Source organism: Megascapheus bottae, chromosome 5 (assembly GCF_031878675.1).
Source record: "Megascapheus bottae isolate mThoBot1 chromosome 5, mThoBot2.hap1, whole genome shotgun sequence".
Classification (NCBI taxonomy): Eukaryota; Metazoa; Chordata; class Mammalia; order Rodentia; family Geomyidae; genus Megascapheus; species Megascapheus bottae.
The window spans coordinates 72,406,495-72,434,139 of NC_143513.1; the positions used below are offsets into that span (position 1 = coordinate 72,406,495).

General features: G+C 48.0%; 1 protein-coding gene across 1 annotated transcript; it reads right to left on the minus strand.

The window, feature by feature from the left end:
• Window positions 1-885: 885 nt before the first annotated feature.
• On the minus strand, window positions 886-27,340 carry Wdr91 (WD repeat domain 91). Its single transcript, XM_090333355.1, has 15 exons — window positions 27,168-27,340; window positions 25,452-25,631; window positions 24,365-24,572; window positions 22,619-22,701; window positions 21,588-21,718; window positions 19,531-19,696; window positions 13,152-13,310; window positions 11,391-11,584; window positions 10,652-10,802; window positions 8,950-9,044; window positions 7,945-8,113; window positions 4,260-4,368; window positions 3,618-3,730; window positions 2,193-2,390; window positions 886-1,317 (listed from the first exon to the last, which is right to left on the minus strand). The coding sequence occupies exons 1-15, from the start codon at window positions 27,288-27,290 to the stop codon at window positions 1,153-1,155; spliced, it is 2,244 nt and encodes a 747-aa protein (XP_090189481.1). The 5' UTR covers window positions 27,291-27,340; the 3' UTR covers window positions 886-1,152.
• Between the last annotated feature and the right edge of the window lie 305 nt (window positions 27,341-27,645).

Here is a 27,645-nt window from a genome sequence, read left to right on the forward strand (position 1 = left end):
TACGTGGAAACACCTTGTTTTCTTCACCTGAGGGGTGTAAAGAAATGCGTGACTGCTTCTGGCCTTTCTCATCATCAGGCCACATAGCCACATGCTCCACTTTCCTCAGTTCCAGAAGAAGGGTGCCCAGGCCTTTGTATATTCATGTATCTCTCCACACCAGTCATCAGCTATCCACTCCAGCCCCGCAACTCCAGAATGGGCCTGGAGCCCTGAGGCTCTAAAATGACTATTCTCATTGACGTGGCAGTGGACTTCCTTAGGTAGGCATCACGGCTATCCTTGCTTAGTGTGGAAGCCATGAGCCTCCAAGCTCCTGGAGGCTTCTGCACAGGCTGGCCTCCACTGCGCCTTACCAGAGGCTCTTCTTGATCTTCCTGCCTCCTCCAGGTCCTCCTAGCAAGTGAGTAGAGGACAGACCTTGGGCAGAGACAGGGATGTAACTGGTCCAGGCTCAGCTGAGCCTAAAACCTTTTGTGTCTTTGAGTGACTTGGCCAGCTCACTGACGCTCTCTCTACCCACCAGCAGAGGGCGCAGTGACAGGCACTGTTCCACCCGAAGTGGGACAGGGACACGTGAGAGGTGCTGGAGTAGTGGCGACTGGATGGAATGGCGGCCCACAACAGAGGCCTAGGCTCCTGCTCTCTCATCTTGAGAAGCTTCTGTAACAAAAGGCACCATCTCCTAGGCAGCTGAGACCTTTCCTCAAATGGTAGCAAAGCCACAGGTTACCCTGTGTGTAAGAGAAGACAGAGAACCATGGCTGACTGTTGGTAGGGCAACATCACTCACTGTTTCTCTCCCTCTCTCTCTCTCTCTGGGACACCACATGACCACACAGCATTCACTTGTTACAAAAGGAAATACGAGAAATATGTACAAAATACTGTTGATCTCTCCTGGGCCCACACAGAAGCCATCTCTGTTTCTTCTTATTCCAGAGCTTTCCTCCCATAGTCCACAGCACACTTCTGCCACAGACCTGGGGCCCTGAGAGCACCTGCCACGTGAGGCCCGTTCCAGTCGCCCAGCTGGACAGGGTTGAGGCCCCCATGCCTCCCACTGAACACGTGGGGTCTGGAGGAAGGCTCAGCCTCCTATCCCCAGGCCCAAGACAGTACTGCGTCCATGCTGCGCCTCAGGGCGGAGCCTCAGAGCTTGTGGGCCAGGAGGGTCGTGACCTTGATCTTGCCATCCATGGAGGCAGTGAGGCAGGTCCCACAGTCCATGGCGGTGCTCCAGTCCACGGTGACCACAGGAGCCCGGTGTCCACCCAGACTCAGGCAGCTTTCCAGAACCTTCTCATCACCACCTAGCTACAAGAGCGCAAAGAAGCCGTATTAGACACCACGCACAAACACATCTGTTTGCCTGCTTTGGGTGACCGAAGCACAGTGAGCCTGCTAGTGGACGTGGTCAGGCTCACAGAGACCTTTCCAGAAAGCCTGGTTAGCTCTTGAAGCCTCCTCACGTGGATACAAGTGCCTGAAAAGCTCCTTAAAGGATGGCGTTTTCTGGCCATTTTGAACCTGCTGGGGCCTGACATTTGCATCCGCGTGCAGATCTGTGTAAGGTGGCTCCCTATGGCTGCAGGGCCTGCTCACGGCACCCAGAGTGTGGAGCGTGGAGGGCTCCAATGGATCCGGGAACGAGTCTGTATGTCACCCCATCAGCATTGCTACCGGGCAATGATGGGCACATGCAGATGACCTGACACTTACAGACCTGGTGAGCCGGAGGTGCGACAGAGCACTGTGAGCTGCAGGCAGGGAGCATTCGGCCTGCGTGTTAGCTAGATGCTGGTAGCTCATGCCTGTAATCCTATCCACTCAACAGGCTAAGGTGTGAGGATGGAGGCTCAAAACCAGTCTGAATATGTTCCCCCCACCCCAGCTTAGTGCGCCCCTGCTCTCCTACTCCTTATTGTCTTGTGCAGCAGGCATCACTTTCCTGTGACATGAGGACAGGAAAGGAAGGGTGGGAACTTGTCGAGGACAGGAGGTGGACACACAGAGAGGTGGACCGGGGCCTGGTATTCTGCCAAATCCTGCTTTCTCTAACCAAACTGAGAGCCGGCCCTGCCAGCCTGTGGGTACCAGGCCCAGTCTGTCTGTCCCAGGCTTCTCCCTGTTTTGCAGATTTGGCTAAGGCGGAGCTGACTAGGGAGAAGTCCACCCCTGCCTCCCATTACCTTGTAGATGACGCCGCCGGTGGCAGAGCACGTCAGCATGTAACTGCCCTCCGAATCAAAGGCGAAGAGCCGGCCCCGCGGCACCTGGACCTGCTTGTAGCCACTGTAGCCAGACAGGACGAAGGGGCCCGTGGCGTCCGCGGGGAGACTGTGTTCCGACACCTTCAGGCCACTTTTGTGAATGTTCCACTGGATAAACTGCAGACATACAGGCCCCGAATCCTCTCAGTGAGGGTTCGAGGGCAGGCCCGGACCAGGCCTGGGGGCCAGAGCCAGGGTCTGCTCAGAGCAGAAGCTGTGCATGCGTGGGGGGAGGGGAGGGACGACGAGGGACGGGATCTGCCTCCTTCTGTCCCCTTCTGACAGCTTCAAAAGCAGAACAGGGATTAGAGTGCTGTGCACAGGCCTCCCTGATGTTCTTACCAAAACAGTGAGAGAAAAAAATCTAGAAAAATACACCCTCACACGAAGTCCAGCCTGACCCACAGAGGAGGTGACAGCGTAATGACTCTGTTCTCAAGCAGGCAATGCTTCCAGTGACACTGTTGCTACTGCCATTTGTCAGAACCCAACTAGACAGTTCTGACCCAGAAGCAAAGCCGAGGAGAGGGGGCCACCCACTGATTGTGACTCCATTCACTGTGTCATGCATGGCCGGCTTTTCCTTGGGAATCCCACTTAGTTAAATAGAAGTCAAGCTTCAACTTAAAACCCTTTCGTATAGTTTCCTTTTCTTCCTCCTTCTCCTCCTCCTCCCCTTCTCTTTCTACCTCTTCCTCCTCCTTTGGATGCAGGCCTCAATTGGATTGGAATTCATCACCTAGCTCTGGCTAGACTCAAATCTGTGTTCTTTGCATCGGCTTCCCTCACGCTGGAGTCACAAGTTCGCCACCACATCCAGCCCGTTCCTTGGATGTGGGTTCATGGCCAAGTCTATCATGTCATCATCCATTTGGGAGGCTGAGACAGGAGGACTGCTTGAGCCCAGGAGCTGGAGGTCTCTCTGGGAAAACCCCAAACTACCAAACCATCAAACTGCTGCTGTCATTGCAGTTTTCAGTGGGGAATACAGGTGGTTAGCACGCCTGGTGTGACAGGCAACTCCCCGACACCCCACCCACCCTGGCTTCTCTCCCACGGCCACTGCCACTCTCACTCCCTGGCACCCTCCACCGAGGCAAGCTTCTAGCTGCACCCTCTTGTCTGCATGGTTAGGGAACAGGGCCTTCCTTGTTCCTTCTGTGGACGCTGCCTGGGCCTGTCTGCTTCTGGGAAGCCTCATTCACCTCTAGGCTTCTGTGGACAGCCATAGACCACCAAGCTCACCAGAGCCTAACCACGATGGAGAAGGACATGCATTCCCTTCCACGGGAGAGCCAAGCCCCGGGGCACAGCTGCCAACATGCCCACCCCATGCTCACCCACCTTGCCGTCCTCGCCGATGCTGTACACGGCGTTCTCGTCACAACTGAACTCCACGGAGTAGACCTCCCCGCCATGGGCCCTCCAGCTCATGGCGCACTCGTGCTGCTGCATGTCTGCGGTCGTGAATGGCACCAAGGTTGGCCATGCCCGAAGGCATCCACCTGCCCACAGCAACAGCCCCTCCGCCAGACCCACGCGCTAACCCTGTTTACAGGGCCGGCTGCCCCTATGCTGAAGAAACAGTGGCTGTCACTGGGTCAAGTGAGGAACCCCAAATTCTAGGAGATACTCAGGAGCCCTTCCTACAAGGCCTCTAAAAACTTCCGTTACAGATTACGTGGCCTTGTCCCAACTGGAACCCTGTGGACAGAGGTACAGGAGCCACCCACAGCAAATGAACAAGACAGCATTATTCTGTGTCCTTCTGCACCCCACACAGGTGACAGTGACTCGGCTGGAAAAGCTCAAGACCCAAGGGCAGCTCCTAATCCTAAAACTGCCGCATCTACTGACAGGTGCAGGTGTTCTGAAAACCTTGGCTGAAGTGAAGCACTAGTACGTGCATGTAAAGCAGGCTTTTGCAAAAGCTTCGACTGCAGGGCCCTACTTAAAAAGGGGACCAGGACTGCCAGGCGCGTGTACCAAACAAACGGATGACACCATCTGCCGCGCCGGTGACCAGCAGGTTCCCGTTGTGATTGAAGGCCGTACAATTGATGGCGACGGGCTCGGGCTCCAGGGAGAACTGGAGCTATGAGAAACAGTGGAAAGCGCAAGAAAGCAAATGAAGATACAGGCACACTGCTGGATCCTCCCCTTCCTGTCCTGCGTCTGGAAAAATGGATCTGCCCAATTCATGCTTGACTCTGTGTGTGTGTGTGTGTGTGTGTGTGTGTGTGTGTGTGTGTACGCGCACGCTCAACTTTCAACTTTTTGCTGGTTAACTGGAAATAAGTCTCATGGACTTTTCTGCCCAAGCTGACTCCAAATTGTGATCCTCAGATGTCAGCCTCCTGTGTAGCTAGGATTACAGGTGTGAACCACTGGTGCCTGGCTCTTTTGAGAGGGAAGGCTGCTGTGGATATCTCACCCTTCCCTCTAAGATGAATAATCCATCTTTTAGCAACCCGTACTAAGTGTACAGCACGCTAACTTTTCCTGAGAGGTCACATGCCAGCAGGCTCTCTCACCTCATCCTGACAGGCAGCCCCAAGTAACAGAAGAGTGATCACGCACAGGTCCCACGAGTGCCCCAGGCCTTTCCCACAGAAATCCTGAAATACAGGCGCCAACCAAACCACCTCCAACAACTTAAGGTCTACTGCAGATTCTCATCCTGAACAAAGAACAGCATTCCCAATATAAGCTTCTTGGAACTAAAAATGTAAGCTAGAATATGACATGGTCATATTCTACACGCTTGCCCAGTACTGAACTGGCAAATAAAGGAGCCCTTTGAGGACAATAAAGAGGGCAAAGCAAGATTCCCACAGACTAGCAGACTCTGAAGCTGCTTCACCGGGGACATTAGTCAAACCCAGATGACCTGAACTCTTATCCTGGGAGCCATTAAGCACTCAGAAAGCTAAAGCCCCCAAGACTAGTGGCTCACATCTGTAATCTTAGCTACTCAGGAGACTGAGATCTGAGAATCGATGTTCAAAGCCAGCCCAGAAAGAAAAGTCTGGAAGACTATTATCTCCACTTAACCAGCAAAAAGCTAGAAGTGGAGCTGTGATTCAAGGGGAGGAGCATCAAATTTGAGTGAAAAAGCTAAGCAAGAGAGACCCTGGGTTCAAGCCCTAGGACCTACACAGGAAAGAAGGAAGAGGAGGAGAGAAAAGAGGAAGAGGAGGAAGATGAGGAGGAGGAAGAGGAAGAAGAACAGGAAAAGGAGGAGGAGACGGAAAAATAAAAAGAAAAAGAGGAGAAAAAAGGGCTAAATCCAACGTGCACAAGACCAGGATAAGAGGAAATCAATCACACATTGCTGGGAGTCCAAAGAGCTGTGTCTTCCATGCACCAACACACTAGGGATAAATCTAAATCTATTTCACAGAAAGGGATACTAAAAGCCTAACTACTCTGCAAATGTACTAGCATCAGCCCACATCCCATGTCATCTGAGGAACCTCAGGCCGAGAAGTGACTTGATAGCTGTCAGGAGTTAGGGCATAAATCTTTACCAGAATAATGTTCTCCATCTCAAGCCTCAAGTTATTCTTGAGGATAAAGATCTCCAGGAAACACTGAAATCCATAAGATACAGGAAAATAGGGTGAGAGGAAAAAACACCCACAAAAACAACCAAAAGAAGTCATGTCCACAGACTTCAGACACAAGAATTATCAACCAGAACACACAACGACCACATTTGGTAGTTCAGCAACACAGGAGGAAGTGGAACTATGGGTAAGAATGTGAGACTGCAGAACAAAGCTGAAACCATCTTTGGTTGGTTGGCTGGTACTTCTAGAAGTGAAAAATATAGTAACTGAGATTAATGCACTAACAGAAAGGTTAACCAGTAAGTGATGAAAAGAAGGAACTAGTGAACAAACAGCGTGAAGGAACTCACGCTGCAAAGGGAGACAGAAAAGAGGAAAAGTTCTAACTAGACAATGAAACAATGGAAAAAACAATGACTAAGAATTTTCCAGAACTGAGGACATAAATTCTGATTCAAAAAACTCAACAAACCCCAAGTTAGAGGTTTTTGGGGTTTTTTTAATTGTTTTAAGTTAAAGACCAGAAAATCCAACCCCAAAATACAACTTTCAATGCATGGGAAAGGTAAAGGGGAGGAATATAGACTGAATAAAAAGGGGTAGAGGTTGAGGGGAGAATGCAGCCATAAACCTCAAAGCATATCCTATGAAGCTAAGAAAACAGAGGAGAGGGTAGGGTTAGAAGAGATGGAGGGGTGGAGAATGAAGAAAGGAGTGATGCTGACACGTTGTGCTTAGAAACTAACATGTGGAATGGTAACTCTTTTGTACAGATAGATAGATAGATAGACAGATAGATAGATAGACAGACAGACAGACAGACAGACAGATAGATAAAGCCCAGTGTTCTAGTGCCATCACTGGAATAATTTTATTTTTAAAGCAGACAGAGAAAAATGACAGCAAAGGAAGAGAGGCCAGTTCACTGAGAGCAAAATTCTGCTTCAGCAAAAGTAGCTAAAAGACACAAACCAAGAAACAGATCAGTTTTCAACCACAGGATTCTAGAAAACTTGGGCTGGGAGTTTGGCCTACTGGTTAAAGTGCTTGCCTAGCATGCATGAAGACCCGAGTTCGATTCCTTGGTACCACATATAGGAAAAAAAAAGCCGGAAGTGGTGCTGAGGCTCAAGTGGTAGAGCTCTAGCCTTCAGAAAGTCCAAGGACAGTGCTCAGGCCCTGAGCTCAAGCCCAGGACTGGCAAAAAAAAAAAAAAAAGATTCTAGAAAACTTTATACACTATGATTCCACTTATGTAGTAAGAAAATATGCAAAACAAAAACTGTTACCAGGATTATATATTAATGTGATAATAATCTTGGCAGTATTATAACATTACTACTACCACTACTATTATTATTAATTACTCTAGTCAGGGACTGTGTGGAAGGAAGAACATCCAAGACGGTATAGAAAAGGTAAGGCTGGGAGTTTGGCCTAGAGATAGAGTGTTTGCCTAGCATGCATGAAGACCGGTGTTCAATTCCTTAGTACCACATAACATAGAAAAGGTCAGAAGTGGTGCTGTGGCTCAAGTGGTAGAGCTCTAGAGAAGGCTCGAGGACAGTGCTCAGGGCTTGAGTTCAAGTCCTAGGAATGGCAAAAAAGAAAAAAGAAAAGGTAATGTGCTGTTTTTACACTAGGTGCTCGTTTTCCTGCCTTCCCTCTCCTTATACCGTAACCTAGGATTTCAAAATCCTTTGTACATATTCCACAGTAAATGACACATGTGAAACTCACAAGTAAACATAAGATTACAAGTCTTGGGGAAGAGAAGTCTTGTAGCAGGGAGGAAGACACACTGAATGAACCAGAAGGAAGGAGGGTGGGCAGAGGCCATCCCAGCATGGGAAGGGCTGGAGTGGCCGTGACAGCAGCTGTGGTGTGAACAGGGCAAGGGAAGGGGCCTGGGAAGTCCCTTCATTTCTGGGTGACTACATGCTGTAGTGCAACTCTGAGTGACTTCAATGCTTCACAATGTGCCAAGCCGGACACAGTGCTTTCCAACACTTTAAAATGTTCAGAAGGACAAAGAGGACAGCAGAGGCTCGTTAGAAACCTAGGGTGGTGTGGACGGCGCCCCAGGGCAGGCTCTGTACCTGCTGCTTCATGGTCTTTGTGTCCCACAGCAGCAGCTTGCCGGGAACCTGGTTCATGCCCTTGCTGCCGATGTCAGGGGCGGAGGAGTCCACCTGGGAAGTGAGGCTTGGAGCTGCGGCTGAACACACGAAAGACGCCCCATTGGGGCTGCACGCCAGAGACAGAATTCTGCAACACACAAGGGCCAGGGTCAGGCAATCATCTGCCACAGGAGCTGGTGAGCCTGGGGCTCTGGGGATGGATGGCATCCTGATGAACAGCACAGACGTCTGCAGCCTTGACCCTGGGAAGGAGCCTTGACCCTGGGAAGGGAGCCTTGACCCTGGGAAGGAAACCTTGACCCTGGGAGGGAGCCTTGACCCTGGGAAGGGAGCCTTGACCCTGGGAAGGGAGCCTTGAGCCTGGGAAGGGAGCCTTGAGCCTGGGAAGGGAGCCTTGACCCTGGGAAGGGAGCCTTGACCCTGGGAAGGGAGCCTTGACCATGGGAAGGAAACCTTGACCCTGGGAAGGGAGCCTTGACCCTGGGAAGGGAGCCTTGAGCCTGGGAAGGGAGCCTTGACCCTGGGAAGGGAGCCTTGACCCTGGGAAGGAAACCTTGACCCTGAGAAGGGACTCTTGACCCTGGGAAGGGAGTCTTGACCATGGGAAGGAAACCTTGACCCTGGGAAGGGAGCCTTGACCCTGGGAAGGGAGCCTTGAGCCTGGGAAGGGAGCCTTGACCCTGGGAAGGGAGCCTTGACCCTGGGAAGGAAACCTTGACCCTGAGAAGGGACTCTTGACCCTGGGAAGGGAGTCTTGACCCTGAGAAGGGACCCTTGACCCTGGGAAGGGAACCTTAATCCTGAGAAGGGAACCTTAATCCTGAGAAGGGAACCTTGACCCTGAGAAGGGACTCTTGACCCTGGGAAGGGACCCTTGACCCTGGGAAGGGAACCTTGACCCTGGGAAGGGAACCTTGACCCTGGGAAGGGAGCCTTGACCCTGGGATGGAGGTGCCAGTTCACCTTGGCATGTCGTCATCGATGCTGATTTCACAGAGATTCTTCTTGGCTTCTGTGTCATAAAGACGCACTGTCCCCACACCACTGCCCAACAAGAGCTGCACAGAGAAGAGGCAGGAGCAGGAAGGTTAGCAGGAGAGTCAGAAGGGCTGGAAGAGAGAGGCCACCCCTCTGAGGTAGGAGACTAGGCTGAAAAAAGGGGTGTATCCCCAGGCAGTCAGGGGAAATCTGGCTACACTTTCAAATGACAAAAAAAAAATCATCTAAGTTGGCCTAAGAATTAGGTCAGAAACACAGACAAGCACAGTGGCTCACCCCTGCAATCTCATCTACTCCAGAGGCAGAGCTCAAGAGGGTACAGATTCAAGACTAGCCCAGGAAAGTTCACAGACTCAAGCTCAGCCAATAAATGCTGGGCAGCGGGCAGGGAGTTTGGCCTAGTGGTAGAGTGCTTGCCTAGCATGCATGAAGACCCGGGTTTGATTCCTTGGTACGACATACATAGGAAAAAGCCAGAAGTGGTGCTGAGGCTCAAGTGGTAGAGCTTCAGCCTTGAGAAAGTCCAAGGACAGTGCTCAGGCCCTGAGCTCAAGGCCAGGACTGGGCAGGGTGGTCATGGTCGTGCCATTCCTACTTGTGAGGGTTGCTGTCTAGGACAACGTGGGCATAAACTAAAGCAAAAGGATCTGCAGGTCTGGATCAAGTAGCACAGTACCTGCCTAGCAAGTGTTAGGCCTTGAGTTGAAACCTCAATGCCATCGCCTGGAGAGAGAGAGAGAGAGGGAGAGAGGGAGAGAGGGAGGGAGAGAGGGAGGGAGGGAGGGAGGGAGAGAACACGAACTACGATCAGGATGCTGGTGGCTTATGCATGTAATGCTAGCTACTTGGGAGGCTAAGAGAATTGGGGTTGTGGACAGGAAAGTTCATGAGACTCTCATCCCCAATTAATCACAAAAAAACTACAAGTGAGCCGGGCGAGGTTGCTCATGCCTGTAATCCTAACTATTCAGGGGGCTGAGATCTAAAGACAGTGATTTGAAAAGAGTGGTTTAAAGTCAGCCCAGGCACAAAAGTCCATGAGACTCTTAAAAAAAAAACAACCCAAAACAAAAAACTACAAGTGGTAAGAGTTCTAACCTTGAGTACAAAAATCTCAGGAACAGCATCCAGGCCTGTAACCCTATCTACCCCAGGTAGGTGAGATTTGAGGATAGTGGTTTAAAGCTAGCAGAAGTCCATGAGACTCTTATCTCCAATAAATTACTCAGAAAAAGGAGTGGCCCTGTGGCTCAAGTGGTAAAGCTCCAGCCTTGAGCAAAAAGAGGCTCTGGAACAGTGCCCAGGACTTGAGTTCAAGCCCCAGGACTGGTGAGAAAAAAGAAAAGAAAGAGAAACATGGACAGATAGGAGGGGGAGAGGAAACCTAGCAGTGTGCTGAGACATATAAGCACGGATAGAATGAATCCCTCTGCCATGTCCAGGACCCCGTGGGCTCTTTCCAATTCTCCTTTAATCCAGTAACCACTCTGCCACCCCAGCGGAAGTCTGCTGGATTGATCCTGAGTGCACGATTCCCAGACCCCCATGATGAAGACAAACAAAGGCAGGAATTTGGCTTAGCTGCCTCTGCTGGGCCAAGGAAGATCCCTGAAGAACGCTACAGTGTGAACCACAGTGCTAGACCTCCAGGCCAAGTTTCACTCACCAGCCTGTCCCTCTTGGTGGCCCATTCCAGAGAGAGGAGAGGTGACTTGGAAATGGAAGACGCTTTGGTCTGCATGATGGGGTTGAAGGACCATACTTTGATGACCCCATCCACATCTAAGCTGGCGACCCTCCTCCCGGAGCAATCCACTCTGAGAAGAGAGAAAAGGAAGGGGTTGACATCCGGGCCTCATCATCAGCCAGTCCCAGAAGGCCTACACTCAAAAGCAAACTACAGACTGCTTCAGGAAGTATTCATTTAGCCATGGAATCTATGCACGTGCTGACACTATGGTACCCAAATGGCAAGATTCACACACAGTCCCAGCCCTTAGACTGCAATCTGTGATTGGGAGCCGCGGAGCCACCCTCCCTGCCCTCCACAGCACCCAAGGACCAGAGCACGTGGGGATGGTCAGCAAAAGCATCCCGCCACTTTGCAAGGATTTGTTCTGGAACATCACAACCACATTTACAAATTCATATATGGTACTTCCCTAAAAGCACCAACCTGAAGCACATTAAGTGAGATATAGGATTAACATGATTTGCAACTTGTTCCTAAAACTAAGCACTCCCGAATTTAAAAGGACAGGGATGGATCACTGCCATGGGAGTTTTAAGTAAGATTCAGGGGAAGCTACCCAATCCCCTCTGACCTTCTAAGGGACCACCCACCATCCTGCCCCATGCTCCTACAGACCACCTGGGAACACTTAGGCTTCCTTGGCCCCGCCCACCTGCAATGCATGATGGAGGAGTGGTGCTCCCCATACTCCTCCTGGCCCAGCACAATGAATGGCAGCTCCGGACGGCCTCCTCCTCCCTCAGGGCCCACCATGGCCACCCGTGCCAGCGGCTCTACTGGCTCCGCGTGGAGCTCCAAACAGGGCTCAGCCTCTGGGCCACTGGCTTCCAGCTTCTTCTCTGCACACTGAGGCCAGCAAAGCAGGGATCAATCGGTTAGGATGGGATCCACAGTGGGAGACTCTTGCTCAAAGAGCCCAGAGGACAGCTCTGAACATTGAGGGCTATGCTTAGCTCACCTGGGCAAGATGGGGTAACTTTTCCAGGAACAAGCCCTTCCTGAAGCCCCTGCCCCTCAAAGACTTGCAAGGGGAGAGGGCTCAGGCCCGTCCTCCCTATCTAAGCTCAGGGGGCTCAGGACACACCCTGCCTAGACAGGACAGGCCATGGATAAGGAACACTGGGTGCTTATAGTTTTACTCTCCAGAATCATATATAGTACTGATATTCAAACTCATTTATAGCTATGGAAACTAAGACTGAAAGCAAACGTTAAGCGCTCGCCCCAACCCCCAGGCTCGCAGAGTCGCAGAGAGTAAAACTCAAGGTGTGGAGCCAGTGCTCTCAGGTCACCTCAGCCTGCTGGCAGTGTACCCACTCCAGCCAGCATGTCCTCCTAGGAACAAGAAGACAGAAACTCAGGTCATTGGCAGGGCTTGGAGAGAGACCGGAGCATGACTGGACCTACGATGGCCCAGTATATAAAACATCAATCAACACAAACGATCTGTGTTCAGCAGCAATAAAGCAGGCCTCTCCACAGTGACCCAGGAGAGAGGGAGCAGTAAGAAACAAGCAGACCTCAGATCTGAGGGGTCTGTGGCTGCACTCCATACAGAAACAGTCCCACCTGCAGAGCCGTTTTCAGGGTCTATTACTACCATCCCAGGACTGCTGCTGGCCTGCATGCTACAAAATGGTCTTTTAAAACACTCAAACAGTTGGCTGTTGCCTGTCCATGCCTGTAACCCTAGCTACTCAGGAGGCTGAGATCTTCAAAGCCAGCCCATCAGGAAAGCCTGTGAGACTCTTATCTCCAATGAACTATGAAAAAGCTGGAAGTGGGTATGTGGCTCAAGCAGTAGAGCACCAACCTTGAGCAAAAAGCTAAGGGATAGTGCCCAGACACTGAGTTCAAGTGCCAGAACCAACACAAAAACAGTTACAAAGCCCCAGTAGGGAGCTAAGTGGTCAAGAAGGTGAACCAGTAAATCCCTTGGATTTCTGCTTCAGCCCAAAGTGTTTGGCAAAAAGAGAAATAATTTATGGTGCCAGGAAGAGCATATCCTGACCATACACCAAAGAACAGGCACCCCTCCACTCTGTGCACCCCTGAGCTTGGGTGTGACTGGAGCATCCCACTGGGTGGGCATGTGACTCCAGGACAACACCCCACAACTGCTGCACAAATGGAGCAGGGTGAATCTGGGTTAAACAAACCGAGTTCAGGACCCATGATATGACATGCAGTTAAGCTAAAGGAAGCACTTGGATACAAGGGTCCCCAGAACTCCTCTTCAGGAGCTGCCCTTCCAGAGGCTGGCCCTGGGGAAGAGCCAGGCAAAACAGAGCCCCACACAGCCAAAAGTTCATGTGATTAAGACCAATTAGATGAGCCCACACCCTGAGTCCAGTGGCAGGACTTAGAAGCAAAGTAAGGGCTCCTCTGAGGCTTTCACGTGGCCACCCCATACCTGGGAGGAGGTCGTGGACAACAGCTCCTTCCTCTCCTTGCCATGGTCCTGCAGACGCCGCTGCCGCTGCTGGGCCCAGCTGGACTCACCGGAGGCTGACCCACCTACGAGGCTCTTCCCATCTTTGACTCCGGGCCCCACGTCCTTTCCCTTGATGGCCTAGGGAATGAGAGGCCAGCTATGAAAAGTCTCTTCCCAGGCAGTGACACCATGCAGGCGGGGACAGGATACAGTACTGCTCTCCAACTGCTCCTGGGAAAAGGCTGCCCTGGCTGCCCTCAACCACTGCCTGAACCCCCCATGGCAACAGGCATCGGAAACGCAGACACCATGAGCTCACACCATGGTCCAAGGGGTGGGATGTGAGGCCTGCCGACATTGTTCGTGGACCTCAGCACCTGCCACACAGGGAAATAAGAACTGTCACCCTCTTCTCTCCTACGCTGGATAAAGGGTATAAGGAGTACAAAGGCAATGCTTCCTGTCCCTCGCCAATGAAGAATGACAAGCAAGTTGCCCAGTGTATTATCATGCTGGACAACTTGTGTTTTACTTTCCAAAATCTGCAATCCCAGCTCTTGGGAGGTTGGGGCAGGAGGATCATGAGTTCAGGTCCATTCTGGGCTGACAGAAAAAAGAAATAAGTGTGCACACATACACAGGTACTAACAAAAAAACATTACAATAGAATATGAAGTGTCTTTAAATAATAGGGTTATTTAAGCCGTAAGAGTCATAGACGAGAGCCTTCTCCTTCAACTGCAGCCAAGGTAGTTCTAAGGAAGAGGCACAATAATGAAAAATAATTATGGATGAATAGTTGATGAAGGCCGCATGCCTCAGGAGGCTAAGAACCAAGATTTGTGGTTCCTGCCTGGGCAGGAAAGTCTGTGACACTCCTACCTCCAGTTAACCAGCAAAACTAAACAGGAGTAGAAGTGTGGCTTAAGTGGTAAAGTGCCAACCTTTAGCAAAAAAGCTAAGGCACAGTGCCTAGGCTCCGAATTCAAGTCCCAAGATTAGCACCAAAAATAAAAAAGCTAATAAAGTGTTACAAAACACTTTCAGAGGTACACTACGTAAGGTACATTTATGTCTTCCTATAAATGTGTATTATCCTATTTATTTATTTTTGTTTTTTGTTTTTTGTTATATGAACAAACAACTGGAATTTTGAAGAGAGAAAAAAAAAAACAAAACTTAAGGGGCAAGGAATTTGGCCGAGTGGTACAGAATGCTTGCCTACCATGCATGAAGACCCAGGTTCAAGTCTGTGGTACCACACACACAGAAAAAGCCAAAAGTGGTACTGTGGTCAAGTACTAGAGTGCTAGCCCTGAGAAAGTCCAAGGACAGTGCTCAGGCCCTGAGTTCAGAGTTCAAGCCAGGACTGGGGAAAAAAAAAAAAAACTTAGCTATTGAATTCATATAACATTCTAATGGTTTTAGGTATTTTCTGTTATAATTTTGAGTGGAACTTGTCTTTCTTTCACCTACTCTTTCAGGAGATTGATATACATTGACACCTACTCATTCTCAGTGGCCTGTGCAAATCAGAAAGGACTCCAAAGTCTCTGGGCCTGGCAAGCATGCAGCTAGGGCAGGAAATGAGTCCCAGTCATTTGGTCTCACCCGAAGCACCACAAAGCCTTCCAGAAGACAGACTCTCAAAACTTCACAGGAAGTAGGGAGGGGGGCCTTTCCCGTGCGGCAGAACCACACAAGATGGGTTCTAGAGGATTATCCACTGCCACACTAAGACATAATTTGCTACTGATAGAGAAGTACATACGTGTGTGGACGCTTAGCTTTCTTTACATGACAGCCCATTAAAGCTTATCTGTAAAACGATTCCCACTTGCAGGTCCACAGCTCCCTCAGTGGTGTGAAAGGTGCAGAATTATAGTCGTGCAGTGACATGCCTTCCACAGCTACTGAGAATAGAGACCCGAGAAGAGTTTGGGACCAGGAATTTTTGTGGGTACTTTTTGGTTTTAGTTTTGCCTCCAGATTCATAGGGATAGCCTATTCTTTTGCAAGAATAATGCTATCAGCACTTCTGTAAGGATCCAATGACATCATGAACAGGCAAACTGCTGATGTAAGTACAATTTTCAATGCTGCATATTAATCACATTAAAAACGGAAATGAATCATTTTACATGGCAAAATAAAATGCAGTACGTATATATAGAGAGAGGGGGGAAGGGAGGAGAGTTCTTTTACAAAGAAAGAAGGGCTCTGGTGTAATAGGGAGGAAACAATATCATGTGTTTAATACATACACAGAGAAAGAGAGCTTATTTACCATACTGAATTCCAAAGAATTCATTATCAAAATCACAGAAGTTCCTATCACGTACTGCATTTGACATTGGTCAGAAAGAATCTAGAATGGTGCACTCAACTTCTCAAATTTGGCCATCACTTGTTTATTAGTTGGTTTTTCTTTTTGTTTGTTTTTGCTGGTACTGGGGTTTGAACCCAGGGTCTCTCACTCTTGCTCATCTCTTCTGCTCACAGATGATGCTCTACCATATGAGGCACGTCTCTCCTTCCACACAGCTGTTTAGAGAGAGGAGTCTTGTGGATTGTTCACCTCTGAGCCTCAGTTCTCAGATCTCAGCCTCCTGAGTAGCTAAAGATTATGGGCTTGAGTCACCCATGCCTGGCTGGGTACCTACTTATAACAGGAAACATTAGAATGTCCTCCCAGAGAAAGGGGCCACAATGTGAACGATTTGTCATGAGAGGCTGGGGAGAGGGAAGAGCAGAGTGCTTGGTATAAGAAATGTAAGACTTGGATGAGACTAAACCAAATGAACTCCAGGATATGGAAACAAAAGGGTTTATTTATCTTGCCGTTCTTAATGTACTACGTTATTTCTTTTTTCTTTTTTTCCCCTTCTGGTTAATCTCATGAGGTTACTGTATCTGACTCTGTTACCTGGTATATTGTATATACGTTTATTTATTTGAAATAGGGAAGGGAAGGGGAGAAAACAAGATGATTAGGAGGGGGTGGGGGAAGGAAAATGGAGACAAAAACATGAGAAGGGGTATCAATGTGCAAGAAGTAATGCACTCACTACCTGACAAATGTAACTGTAACCCCTCTATACATTACCCCAACAATAAAATTAAATTAAAAAAAAAAAGGGGCTGGGAGTTTGGCCTAGTGGTTAAAGTGCTTGCTTAGCATCACATGAAGACCCGGGGTTCGATTCCTCGGTACCACATACATAGAAAAAAGCCGGAAGTGGTGCTGAGGCTCAAGTGGTAACCTTGAGAAAGTCCAAGGACAGTGCTCAGGCCCTGAGCTCAAGCCCAGGACTGGCAAAAAAAAAAAAAAAAAGGAAATGTAAGACATCTCATACTCTTGCTCACAAGGGAGAGGTAAGAACAGTAAACAACTGTTATAGATTCCTACTAATAGCAGGCTCACAAGCATGCACCTACTTTAACAAGCAATGTGCTCCGAATCATAGGAGGCAATCAATCCAGATACCTGTTCCTATGCTCAGTGGGAAGGTGGGCCAGTGGACCTGTAAGTCTCCTTTGAACTCTAAAATTCTGTTATGCTCTTGAACCTCAAAAGTATACTTGAAATACCAGTGGCTGAGTTTAAATAATTAACTGATAAACAAAGAAATGATACCCAACGATGGGGCCGGGAGTTTGACCTAGTGGTAGAGTGCTTGTCTAGCATGCATGAAGACCTGGGTTCATATACACAGAAAAAAGCTGGAAGTGGTACTGTGGCTCAAGTGGTAGAGCTCTAGTATTGTGAAAAGTCCAAGGAAAATGTTCAGGCCCTGAGTTCAGGCCCCACAACTGACAAAAAAAAAAAAAAAAGAACTGATTTGACCCATGTGTTTGTCCAAGTGTAGATTGTAGTCTTCATTCAGAAACTGTACAAATATACCACACAGTGACCCAACCTCTACAGTTATATTTTTAAAAAAACAAAGTAAAAAATGTTTTGCTGCAAACTATGTATTTCCATTTCCACTTCTATTCTTTATCTCCCCATACCACAGCAATGTCACCATGTGACAACCACAGTCCCTGCGTATATAGAGTGGCCACAGGCCACAAAGAAGCTGTTTGCTTTGACTTTAGGTTAGTGAAGTTGGATTCCATGATATCAACCCTGCATATCATCTGCTATATGTTACCTGGTGCAGAGAGATCCGCAGCAAACAGCAAGCTGTACTTGGTTATATTCCAAAGAACTGAAATATCAATTTCAAGATTGAAATTTTCAGCTGAGTACTGATGGCTCACACCTATAATCTTAGCTACCCAGGAAGCTGATATTTTGGGGAGCTCAGAAATGTCCCATGAGTCTCTAAATTAATAAGCAAAAAGCCAGGAGGGAGATATAGCTCAAGTGGTACCGTACCAACCAAGAAAGCATGCCAACCAAGCATGAGGCCCTGAATTCAAACATCAGCTTAAAAATAAGTAAATTTTCAGAAAAATAATTATGTGAGTAACTATGATTGGTTTTTCACTTCCTCTGCCTTCGTGGAGGTGAAATGACAGCAATTTTGCATTAACTGAGGTCTCCGAATGGACTCAGATACCCATGCAGACCAGATCCATCTGGTGCCCACTTTCTAAAATTTACTGAGGGCTGCTTGCCATCTGCCAGAGATAGCAGTCTCCAATGGCTCTTCTAGCTACTCCATGATTCCTTCCCCTAGGCATCTATAACTGTGGACTCTTCCAAGTTAATGGAAGTGAGTTCAAACAATGCACAAGGAACCAGAACTGAAGGTGAAGCACACTGAGCAGAGACAGTGCCCTGACTTACCTGCGGTCCTCCTCTGCAAAATCTCCAGATCAATACTACTAACCCTCACATTTCAGTGGCTGTCTAGGGCAAACTCTTACCTCTCCAAGTACTGAGAACCACCCCAAATGGCTACATCAAGTGAACTCAAGCCAAGCTAAGAGGAAGACACAGACTAAGGTAAGTGACTTCATTGGTAGCTAATAAACATCATTCAAAGACAAGCAGGAGACTAAGGCTGGTTTTTTGTTTTGGTTTGGTTTGGGGTTTTTTTTTTTGCCAGTCTTAGGGCTTGAGCTCAGGGCCTGAACACTGTCCTTGGGCTTGCTCCTCAAGGTTAATACTACCACTTGAGGCACAGCACCACTTCCAGCTTTTCTATATATGTGGTACCAAGTTATCAAACCCGGGTCTTCATGTGTGCTATACAAGCTCTCTACCACTAGGCCAAACTCCCGGCCCAACTCTGGATCTATTAAACTTTCACCCTGCCGGCATTTCTGAAAGCAATGAGTTCTGATCATCTCTCCTAGGAACATGATTAAATGTCATCTGGCCTATTTAGGACATTCCTCTTGGAATATAATATAAAAGTGAAAAATACTGAAAATTCTATGCACAATCACCAAATACCAATTTACAGGTGATGTACATGAATTTAGAGGTAACTTGTTTTTTCTCTTTGGTGGTACTAGGGTTTGAATTCAGGGCTTCACACTTGCTAGGCAGGCATTCTACCACTTGAGCCATAATACCGCCAGACCTTTGTGCTCTATTTTTCTGAGAGAAGGTCTCATTTTTTGTCTCAGCCGGCCTGAATGGCAACCTTTCTATATTACACTTCCCACCACAGCTGGAATAACAGGTACATCTACCATACACAGCCTTTTCTGTTGAGATGAGATGAGATCACACATGAAGGCTTTGCCCTGACCCATACCTCAATCCTCTCAATCTCAGCTTCCAAGAAACTGGGATTAAAGGTATGAGCTACCAAGCCTAACAAGGACCTCTTTATTTACACTACAGCCAGGCACTTGTTTGTATCACCCAAAATGGAAAAATCTCAGTCACTTGAATTCACACTGGAACCATTCAAACAGCCATAGCCCCCATGAGTTGACAAGAAGATATGAAGGAAGAGGGGACCTTTCAAAGCCTACTTCCTGTCATTATCTACTCAGCGGTGTGGGATGAACATCTGAAAGTTGGCACGGAAGCTCAGGGGTAGTGAGAGGACAATTGTCATTTTAGGATCGGGGCCTGAGGTCACTGTATCAACATGTCCAAATCTGCCCCGATGCCAGGCCCTGCCAGCCAGAGGGCAGACCATGGGGGTGGGCTCATTAGGTGGGTTTTCCTCCTGTGTGCCTACTTCCTCCAGCAGTCGGGGCTATTCTCATCCTGCAGCTATCCCTGGTCTGTGGGGAGAAAGGCAGGGAAGGAGGAAGAAAGGGAAGGAGGGATGAATTTAGCATCACAGAGACATCCAAGAACTTGGTGCCACAAGTCTTACACACCTGACAGGCAGGTGCCAGGGGCATCCTGGCAACTGTCAGAGAAGCCAGGACCAGTGCTTACCTGACCACTGAAGGTTTCTTTCTTGGCCAAGCTCTGAGCCTGAGGGGGGCCTTGAGCAGGCGACAACCTTGAAGGACTCTTCTTACTCTGAGGCAGTAGTGAGGACAGGAAGCCCACACGAGGGGACTGGGAGAGTGAGGCAGTCCTCTGGCTGCATACCATAGCTCTGGCCAAGCAGAAACACCACAAGGTTATGGACTGGGGGCGTGGGGGCATCCAAGAATACAGAGTTCCTATCTATAAACGAGTTTAGTGATGGGGGCTTCAGCCAGCTTCTGAGACCTTAGTAACATACCCTGTACAAAGGGAGCTGGAAGCTTATCTCACCCAACAGAGATGTCTGTGGTTCTTCATTGAGGATACCAGTAAAGCCAAGAGCTGTGTCCACTGGCCACACGTGCTACTGAGCTCAAGACTGTGGTTATCCACATGGAAATATGGGGGAAGACACACTGGATCTCCAAGACTTAGCATGAAGGAAAGTGTGAGATAGCTCATCACGTTTTGTTTCTATTCAACCCATGTTCAGAGTTCCCACAAATTAGCTATAGAAACGTCACTAAAATAAAATTTATTTTTATGTTTTCAAAAAGAAAACAAAAACATAGCTTTTAGCTTGGCACCCATGGATTACATCTGTAATTCTAGCTACTAAGGAGGCTATGATCTGAGAATTACAGTTCAAAACCAGCCGTAAAGGAAAGTCCATGAAGCTCTTATCTCTCATAAATTATCATGAAAGCCAGAATCAGAACAGTGGCTCAAGTGGTAAAGTGCCAGCCTGGAGCAAAAGAAGCTCTGGGACAGTGCCCAAGGCCTGAGTTTAAGCCCTAGGACCAACAAAAAAAAAAAAAAAAAAAAAGAAGGAAAGAAAGATTGAGAGACATAGCTTTTAAAAGTCTATTTTTCTTTTAATCTTTTGTATCTTTAGCTGGCAGCCTCTTTCCATCAGAGGGTACTGACTATAAAACCTAAGCAGGGTTTCTGCTACTGTTTTATTGTTAATCTTTGCTTTTGCTTTTAACTGGAGATTAAACTCAGAGCTTTGTGTATGTTAGGCAAGTAGTCTACCACTGGAGCCACACTACTAGGCTTTTTGTTTGTATTTTGCTTTTAGATATCATCTTCCTACTTTCTTCCAGGTTGGCCTTGAGCTCATGATCCTCTTGGCACTGCTTTCTGAATGACTGGATTAGACATAGGTCACTATGCCCAACAGGCTGAAACTCGAGCAATTTCAATCTGTGCAATACTTGACTCCTACACCTGGATGTGCATTCTTTTTGCAAGTCACCAACTGTGTCACCTGTCTGTGCTTCTATTTCTTCAAGTGCTATTATTCTTGTCTTTAGACTGCTTTTACTTCCATGTATGCATGCGTGCATGTGCATGTGCCTGTGGATGTGGATGTGTACATTGTGTGGATGTGTATCTGTGCTGGTATAGGGGACTTGAATTCAGGGCCTGGGCACTGTCCCTTAGCCTCAATCCAGCTTTGTGCTGGTTAATTGGAGATAGAGTCTCATGTACTTTCCTAACCAAGTTTGCTTCAAACTGGGATACTCAAATCTAGAGTAGCTAAACTTATGAAAGTGAACCACCAGAGCCCAGCTTATCTATTTTTCAGGTTATTGAAGTATTTCTTTCTTGAGCTGCCTACTTGTTTAAACCTTGAGTAACATGCTTCTCTTGAAGAATGTATCCCTCTTAGGTGACAAGCCTTCTGTATTGAGATATTCTTCCCAATATACACAAACTTCTTGAGACTTTACCATAACAGATGTAGTCTACTGGTTCAGGTTATGCACATCTGGACAAGCAGATGTGCATTTGACTGGCTCTCCAGGAAAACCTAGAGGCTTACAGGTTAAAAACAACTCCCAGAGGACTAATTAAAAAAAAAAGAAGAAGAAGCAAAGGCAGGGGCTCCACAGGACTCTCTGGCACATCTCCTTAACGGACAGAGGGTCACGATGAGGCCAGGTCAGGGGGAAGCTCAGGCCCCAGACTGAGCACTGAAAGCAGAGAGGAGGGAACAGATGTCAGCATGCACTCACAGCTCAGAGTCCCCAAGGCGGTCCATACTAGAGACGTAAGGAGGCAATCTGTGTTGGACCAAGGTCGCTTCCTCTTCGGGCTGCTGTTCCTCCTTCTTCAGTCGGTGGATTTCTGCTTGCAATGCAAAAAGCTATGGAAGAGTAGCACTCCATTAAGCAGTACCCTCATCTCTCCTTCCCTTTGCCTACAGAGACGTCTAAACACATCACAGCCAAACCCAGCGTCCATGAGCCCCCTACCTCCCCTGCTTCTGTTGAGTGCACAATGGAAAAATGAAAGAGCCACGGTAGATCATGGCCTAGAGTGAGTCTAGGAAGTCCAAAGCCCTAATCCACTGGCTATGAACCATGATCCTCAGATCACAGCCTCCTGAGTAGCTAGGTTTTTAGGTGGAAGCTACTAGTGCCTAGTTAAATAATAATAATAATGACATCAAATCTTTAACTTTTGTGTGAAAAAAAAACACATATAACTGATTCCTTCTGTGCAACTACTTGAATATATATTTTTTTAACTCAGATGTTTAGTAAGCAAAAATAAAAGAAGTTCATATACCTAAATTCTAAGAATCTTAACCCTGAAACCTAAGCTTACAAACTTCCTTTTTCTGACTTTACCTCCATTTCAGGGCAGGGTAATGTCTTCACACAACATATAAAAGCAAGCATGGGCACCCTGGATCTACTGTTTTATCAAGCAAGAGAAACATGTAGCCCATGTGGTTCCACATGAAAATTCTGAAGAAAAAAAAAAAACTACACATGAAAATGGGTGAGATGCAAGTGAATTACACAATCGTCTTTTTCTTCTTAGCAGTTTATTCCTGCTGCTACATTGCTTATGCTGGACAAATGCTTCTACAACATGAATTTCAGTCCCCAGTACTGACTTTTGGGTGACTCACTTTCATCTAAGAACTGTTCAGCCTTTCTATATTTAACCTAACCCTCCACTGACACTACCTAATTCCACACCCCAAAAAGCAGAAGTGCTTCCCAAGTTCCAAGGAGTGGGCCTGTTCTGAGCAAACCTTCTGGCGCAGGACTTCATTTTCTTCTTGAACCTGATTGGTCCGCTGGAACTCTGCATCAAAGTTCAGGATCACGGGAACTGGTGCACAAAGTTAAAGAATAAGCCTTGTGTGAGACTAGTTAAATCCTTGACACAGCAGCAAACACTTGAACAGGAACATACAAGGAACCGGAGGCAAAACCAGCACTGTGGAAATGAAAGTCTGCAGGCCTGCCACTCCAGATCAGCCTGCTCTCTTCACACTCAGAGACACATGACAGGGGACATTCCCATAGTGGTGGTCGTAAAGAGCTACTATTGAGTAGGCTTCATAGCCAGTAAGCTTTAGCCAAGGTCAAGGCAAACACTTGGCTAAAAGTAACCTTGGAAGCAGGATCAGCCACTAGATTTTCCTCTTTCAAGGTCAAATTCTCCCAGCAAAGGTTTAGATGGAGTCAAGAATGCACTGGTGGCACACTTCTAGAACCCTAGCTACTCAGGAGGCTGAGATCTGAGGAGTGTTTGAAACCAACCTGGGCAGAAAAGTCTGTGAGACTTTTATCTGCAATGAATCAGCAAACAGCTGGAACAGAGCTATGGTTCACATGGTAGAATTCTTAAGAGGAAAAAGCCAAGTGAGAGCCCCGGTACTAGAACAACAAAAACAACGATAGGCATTGTGCAGATTTCAAAACCACACATCACTCCGTGATCACTCAAGTTCTAGAGTGCTGGCCTTTCCCAGCCAGCCCACACAGCTTTGGTCATGAGTGCCACCACACAGGCTCACATGTAGAGGATGGCTTGCAGGCCACTGCCCTTCAATGACCCCTGTAGTCACGCTATAACCATCCTGCTCATTTCTTCACAAAGCCCTCAGGGTGGAAAGGCAGCAAAAAGGGAGAAAAGCAGACCTGGGAAGGATCGTAGTCAAGTCTCATCCATGATGCAAAAGGAAAAGGCAGACAGGAACCTATGCAATGTTCCTTTCAGAAGCCAAAATGGCCTCCAGTGGCTGGGTCTCTACAATGCCCAGATTTATCAATGCTTCTTCAGGTAAGCCCATTCAAAACAGACTCCCTTTTCGTCCCCCTAGATTCCTCAACTTCCAGCCTAGAGAACATGAACAACAAGGCATGTCTGGGCCTCTACTAAGTTGTTATATAAATCCTATTCTCTTGTTTTTTTAATTTTGTTTTCTCTGTCTCTTTCTCTCCATCCCTCTTTCCCTCCCTGACTCCCTTTCTTGCTCTGTCCCAGTCTCCTGTGCCCACATGAATATTTTTAAAGCTTTTTTGTTGTTTTCTGGTAAGTTGAGGAACACTGGGGTTATTGTCCCAGGGACACTAACTCAGGCAGCAAGTTCCAAAGCTAGAAGTGTTCTCATCTGCTACCAAACTCCAGCAAAGGCAATATCCCCCAGAGATACAAGACACATACAAAGTACTCTCCAGCCTGCAATTTCACCAAGAAGCAACTGCCTGCTCGCACCGTGCCCACTGACTAATAAACCAGGTGCTAGCATCCTGTTGCCACCAATAACTCCACTGACACATCAGCTAATTCTTTCGCAGAACCAACAGCAGAACTAAGATTTCCAATGCTGACCTCCTGACAATAATAACCACAATTTTCCACCCCATCACCCCGTGATACATGTCAGTGAATTTCGTTTAAGAAATGGCCACCATGTAAGCACTGGCACTGATCACACTGCCTGGATGCCCCAGACTGCACTCACAGTCCCCGATTCCAGAAAGGATATGCATGCACTGAAACAGGACGCTCAGGAAGTTGTGCAGGGACACAATGAAGGTGTCTGCCCACTGTCGAGAAAAGTAGGTAGCAAAAGTGGGGTTGGTGTCTGGAGATGGCAAGAAGGGCAGGACGAACCAATCTTTCCACTCAGCCTGGTTCTGGAGCTCTGTGGCCTGCTTTGCAAAGAACTCCTGAGCTTTGTCATTTCTGTTAGTCTGTCAGGGCACAAAGAAGGTAGCAAGGAGAGAGGAAGGATGAACAAATGCGCAGTGCTACTCATTGGACACAATGTTGAAATTGAACTATATAACCTGTGGGCGGGTTGAGAGGGAAAAACTGGGAGAGAGCAAGGAAAAGAGTGTCATTGTCCAAAAAGAAATATATTCCTTAACTAACTTATGTAACCACAACCACTCTGTACATCACCTTTATACTAACAATAAAAAATAAAATAAAATAAAAATAAAGAAGGTAGCATGGAATGGGGAGAGACAGAAGTCCAGAGGTAAAACTTCATCACCTCCAGGCAGACAGCCTTTGGACATCACCTGGTAGGTAACTGACAAGACAGGACCTGCCATTCTATTCTCAAGGATCATGTAACTTCAGAGCTGTTTCAGAGTGTTGTCCTAAAGACATAATGGCATCTTGAAAAAAATAAATCCTTATTTAATACTCAAATGGTCTGACTTATTCCCCCAAATTAGTATAATCTTTATTATTCAAACTGTATATTCTATATTCATTAGATTCTATATAATTTCTATTTATTTCTCTATATTTATAATATTTGTACTATAATGTATTTATATACTACGTCTTTATCCACCCACATAAACTATAACCTTTATTACTCAAACATTATAGTCTTTAACACACAGGGGAAATAGGTAAGGGGACAAGAAATCAGATGATCCTCAGATGGTGTAAGGGGACAAAGAAAGCAGGAAAAAAGAAATAATCTGCACTGTGGCTGTTCTATTCTTTCCCACAGTAATATACAGAATCCTCCCCTAAAAGTCAGAACAAAATCCATTTCTGGGTTAAAGAGCTCTCCCCACCAAAGGCCACAGAATCCCTGAATCAACAAGTACCTGGATTGTGTAGACAAGATAAAAGCGGAAGAGGCTGGTTTTCAGCTTGTTGATGGTGGGTCTATATATATCTTCCAAGCGGCTGAAGAGCCGTCGCTCGAGGTAGCTCCAGTAATCCCGAAGGGCAGCCAAGTCATACAGTTGCATTAACTGCTGTAGATGGTCCACAATCTTGTCCACCTACACAGAGAAAGCAGTGCTGGAGAAGGCAGGGAGGAAAGCGGAGGGAATTCTCCCTCACTCCACAGAATACAGCTTTATGCACTTACTGTGGTTTCTGGAGGTCAGAAAACTTTTAAGTGATAAATCTATAAAATTTTCAAAACATATCAACATCACACATATTTTTCTGATGCAAGTTATATGGCCTGACAAGCTAAAAAGTAGGGAATTTTCAGGTATAAAAAGCTTCTGGTGGCTGGGAACTGGTGGCTCATGCTTGTGAGACTAACTACTCAGTGAGGACTGAGCAAAGCTCAGGCAGTTAAGTCTGTGACACTCTTCCAATTAACAACCCAAAAGCTGGAAGTGGAACTGTGGCTTAAGTGGTAGAACACTACTTTGACCAAAAAAGCTCAGGGGCAGTGTCAGGGCTCTGAGTCCTAAACTCAGTAGCAAGACACATACACACATACCTCTGGCCCAGGAAGCAAGAGATCTTGGATCTATTTGGACCTACCAATTTAAGCCACTACTTTAAAAAGGTATTAAGGGTATTGAACCTTAGAGACATGATTTGCTTTTTACCAAGTAACCAATCAGGAGCCTCCTCCTCCAAGCAAGAAGCCAGACCTTCTAATTCCAGCCTCCCTTCCTGCTAACTCACTACCAGTGCCAACACCAATTCAATTCAGCACATTAAAATCACAAGCACAGAAATTCCAAGAACAAAAAAATAAAAAGAAGGAATGGAGGGAGGGAAAGGGAAAGGAAAAGAAATCCCAAGTACTTCTCAACTGCAAATCTCAGGGGAAACGTGTTCTAAAACATGCAATAAAAGCCAGGAGTTTGGCCTAGTGGTAGAATGCTTGCCTAGGCATGCATGAAGCCCTGCGTTCGATTCCTCGGTACCACATACACAGAAAAAGCAGAGCTGTGGCTCAAGTGGTAGAGCTCTAGCCTTGAGAAAAGCCCAAGGACAGTGCTCAGGCCCTGAGTTTAAGCACCAGAACAAGCAAAATAAAATAAAATAAAATAAAAAAACACGTGCAATTAAGTCTTCTTACACATGCTGAAACAAAATCAAAATTGCCAAAGGGTCTCTGACAAGGCGATTTTTGACAAACACCACAAATACTTGCACCCAGCCAGCATTTGGGGGATGCACAGCCGCCCTTTGCTCCAGCTTCCCTGGGTAGCAAATCCTTGAACAGTTCTCCTGCCAGAACTCCACTATCTATGTCCCCAGTCTTGCCTCTTAAAACTTGGTCGCCACCCGGCAGCCCCCGGGGCCAGGCTGGATGGGGAAATCCGACCCCTGGAGTCAGGGCGCCTGGGCCCCGGGGCTCCTTCACTCACAGGCTGAGCAATTTCTAGCAAGTCACGGCCAGCTCGGGGCCTCGGGGCCTCCTCGGCCAGGCCAAGGGCCAGGCTTGGGGTGTCTCCGGTCCCCGCTTCTCCGGGGAGCGGTGGCAGCGCCGCTCCGCTTCGGAGGGCAGGGCTGGGGGGGAGGGGAGGGGACCGCTTCACCCGCCGCCACGCCCGCCGGGCCCTCACCCGGAACCCCTTCTCCTTGTCCGCCTTGATCTCGGCGTCCAGCTGCCGCAGAGTGTGCGTGAAGCCGCGGAAGAGCAAGTACTCCCGGACCAGCTCGTCGGTGCGCTCCACCGCCTCCGCCATCGCCGTGCGCTCCGGCCGCTCGGAGGACCGCCACAGCCGGCGACGGAGGGGCGGGGCCTGGACAGGACTGGGCGGGGCCCTGCGCGCGCGCCAGACCCGTCACGCGGCGGCCCGCCTACCCACCCGCAGGCCCCGCCCCCAGAGCTGGGCCCCTCCCTCTACTCCGCCTCTGTCGGAGCTGAGCCACGCCCCCTGCCCTCTGGACCCGCCCAGCCTGAGCGGTGGCCACGCCTCCTTCTCTCCCAGCAGGGCGCCTGAAAGGGCCCAGTGCTAACTGTGGCTTTGTCACTTTAGTTTTGCACCCATCCAAGTCAAGTAGGAGTGAACCAGAGGGTCAGGAGAGGCCTCGGGTGAG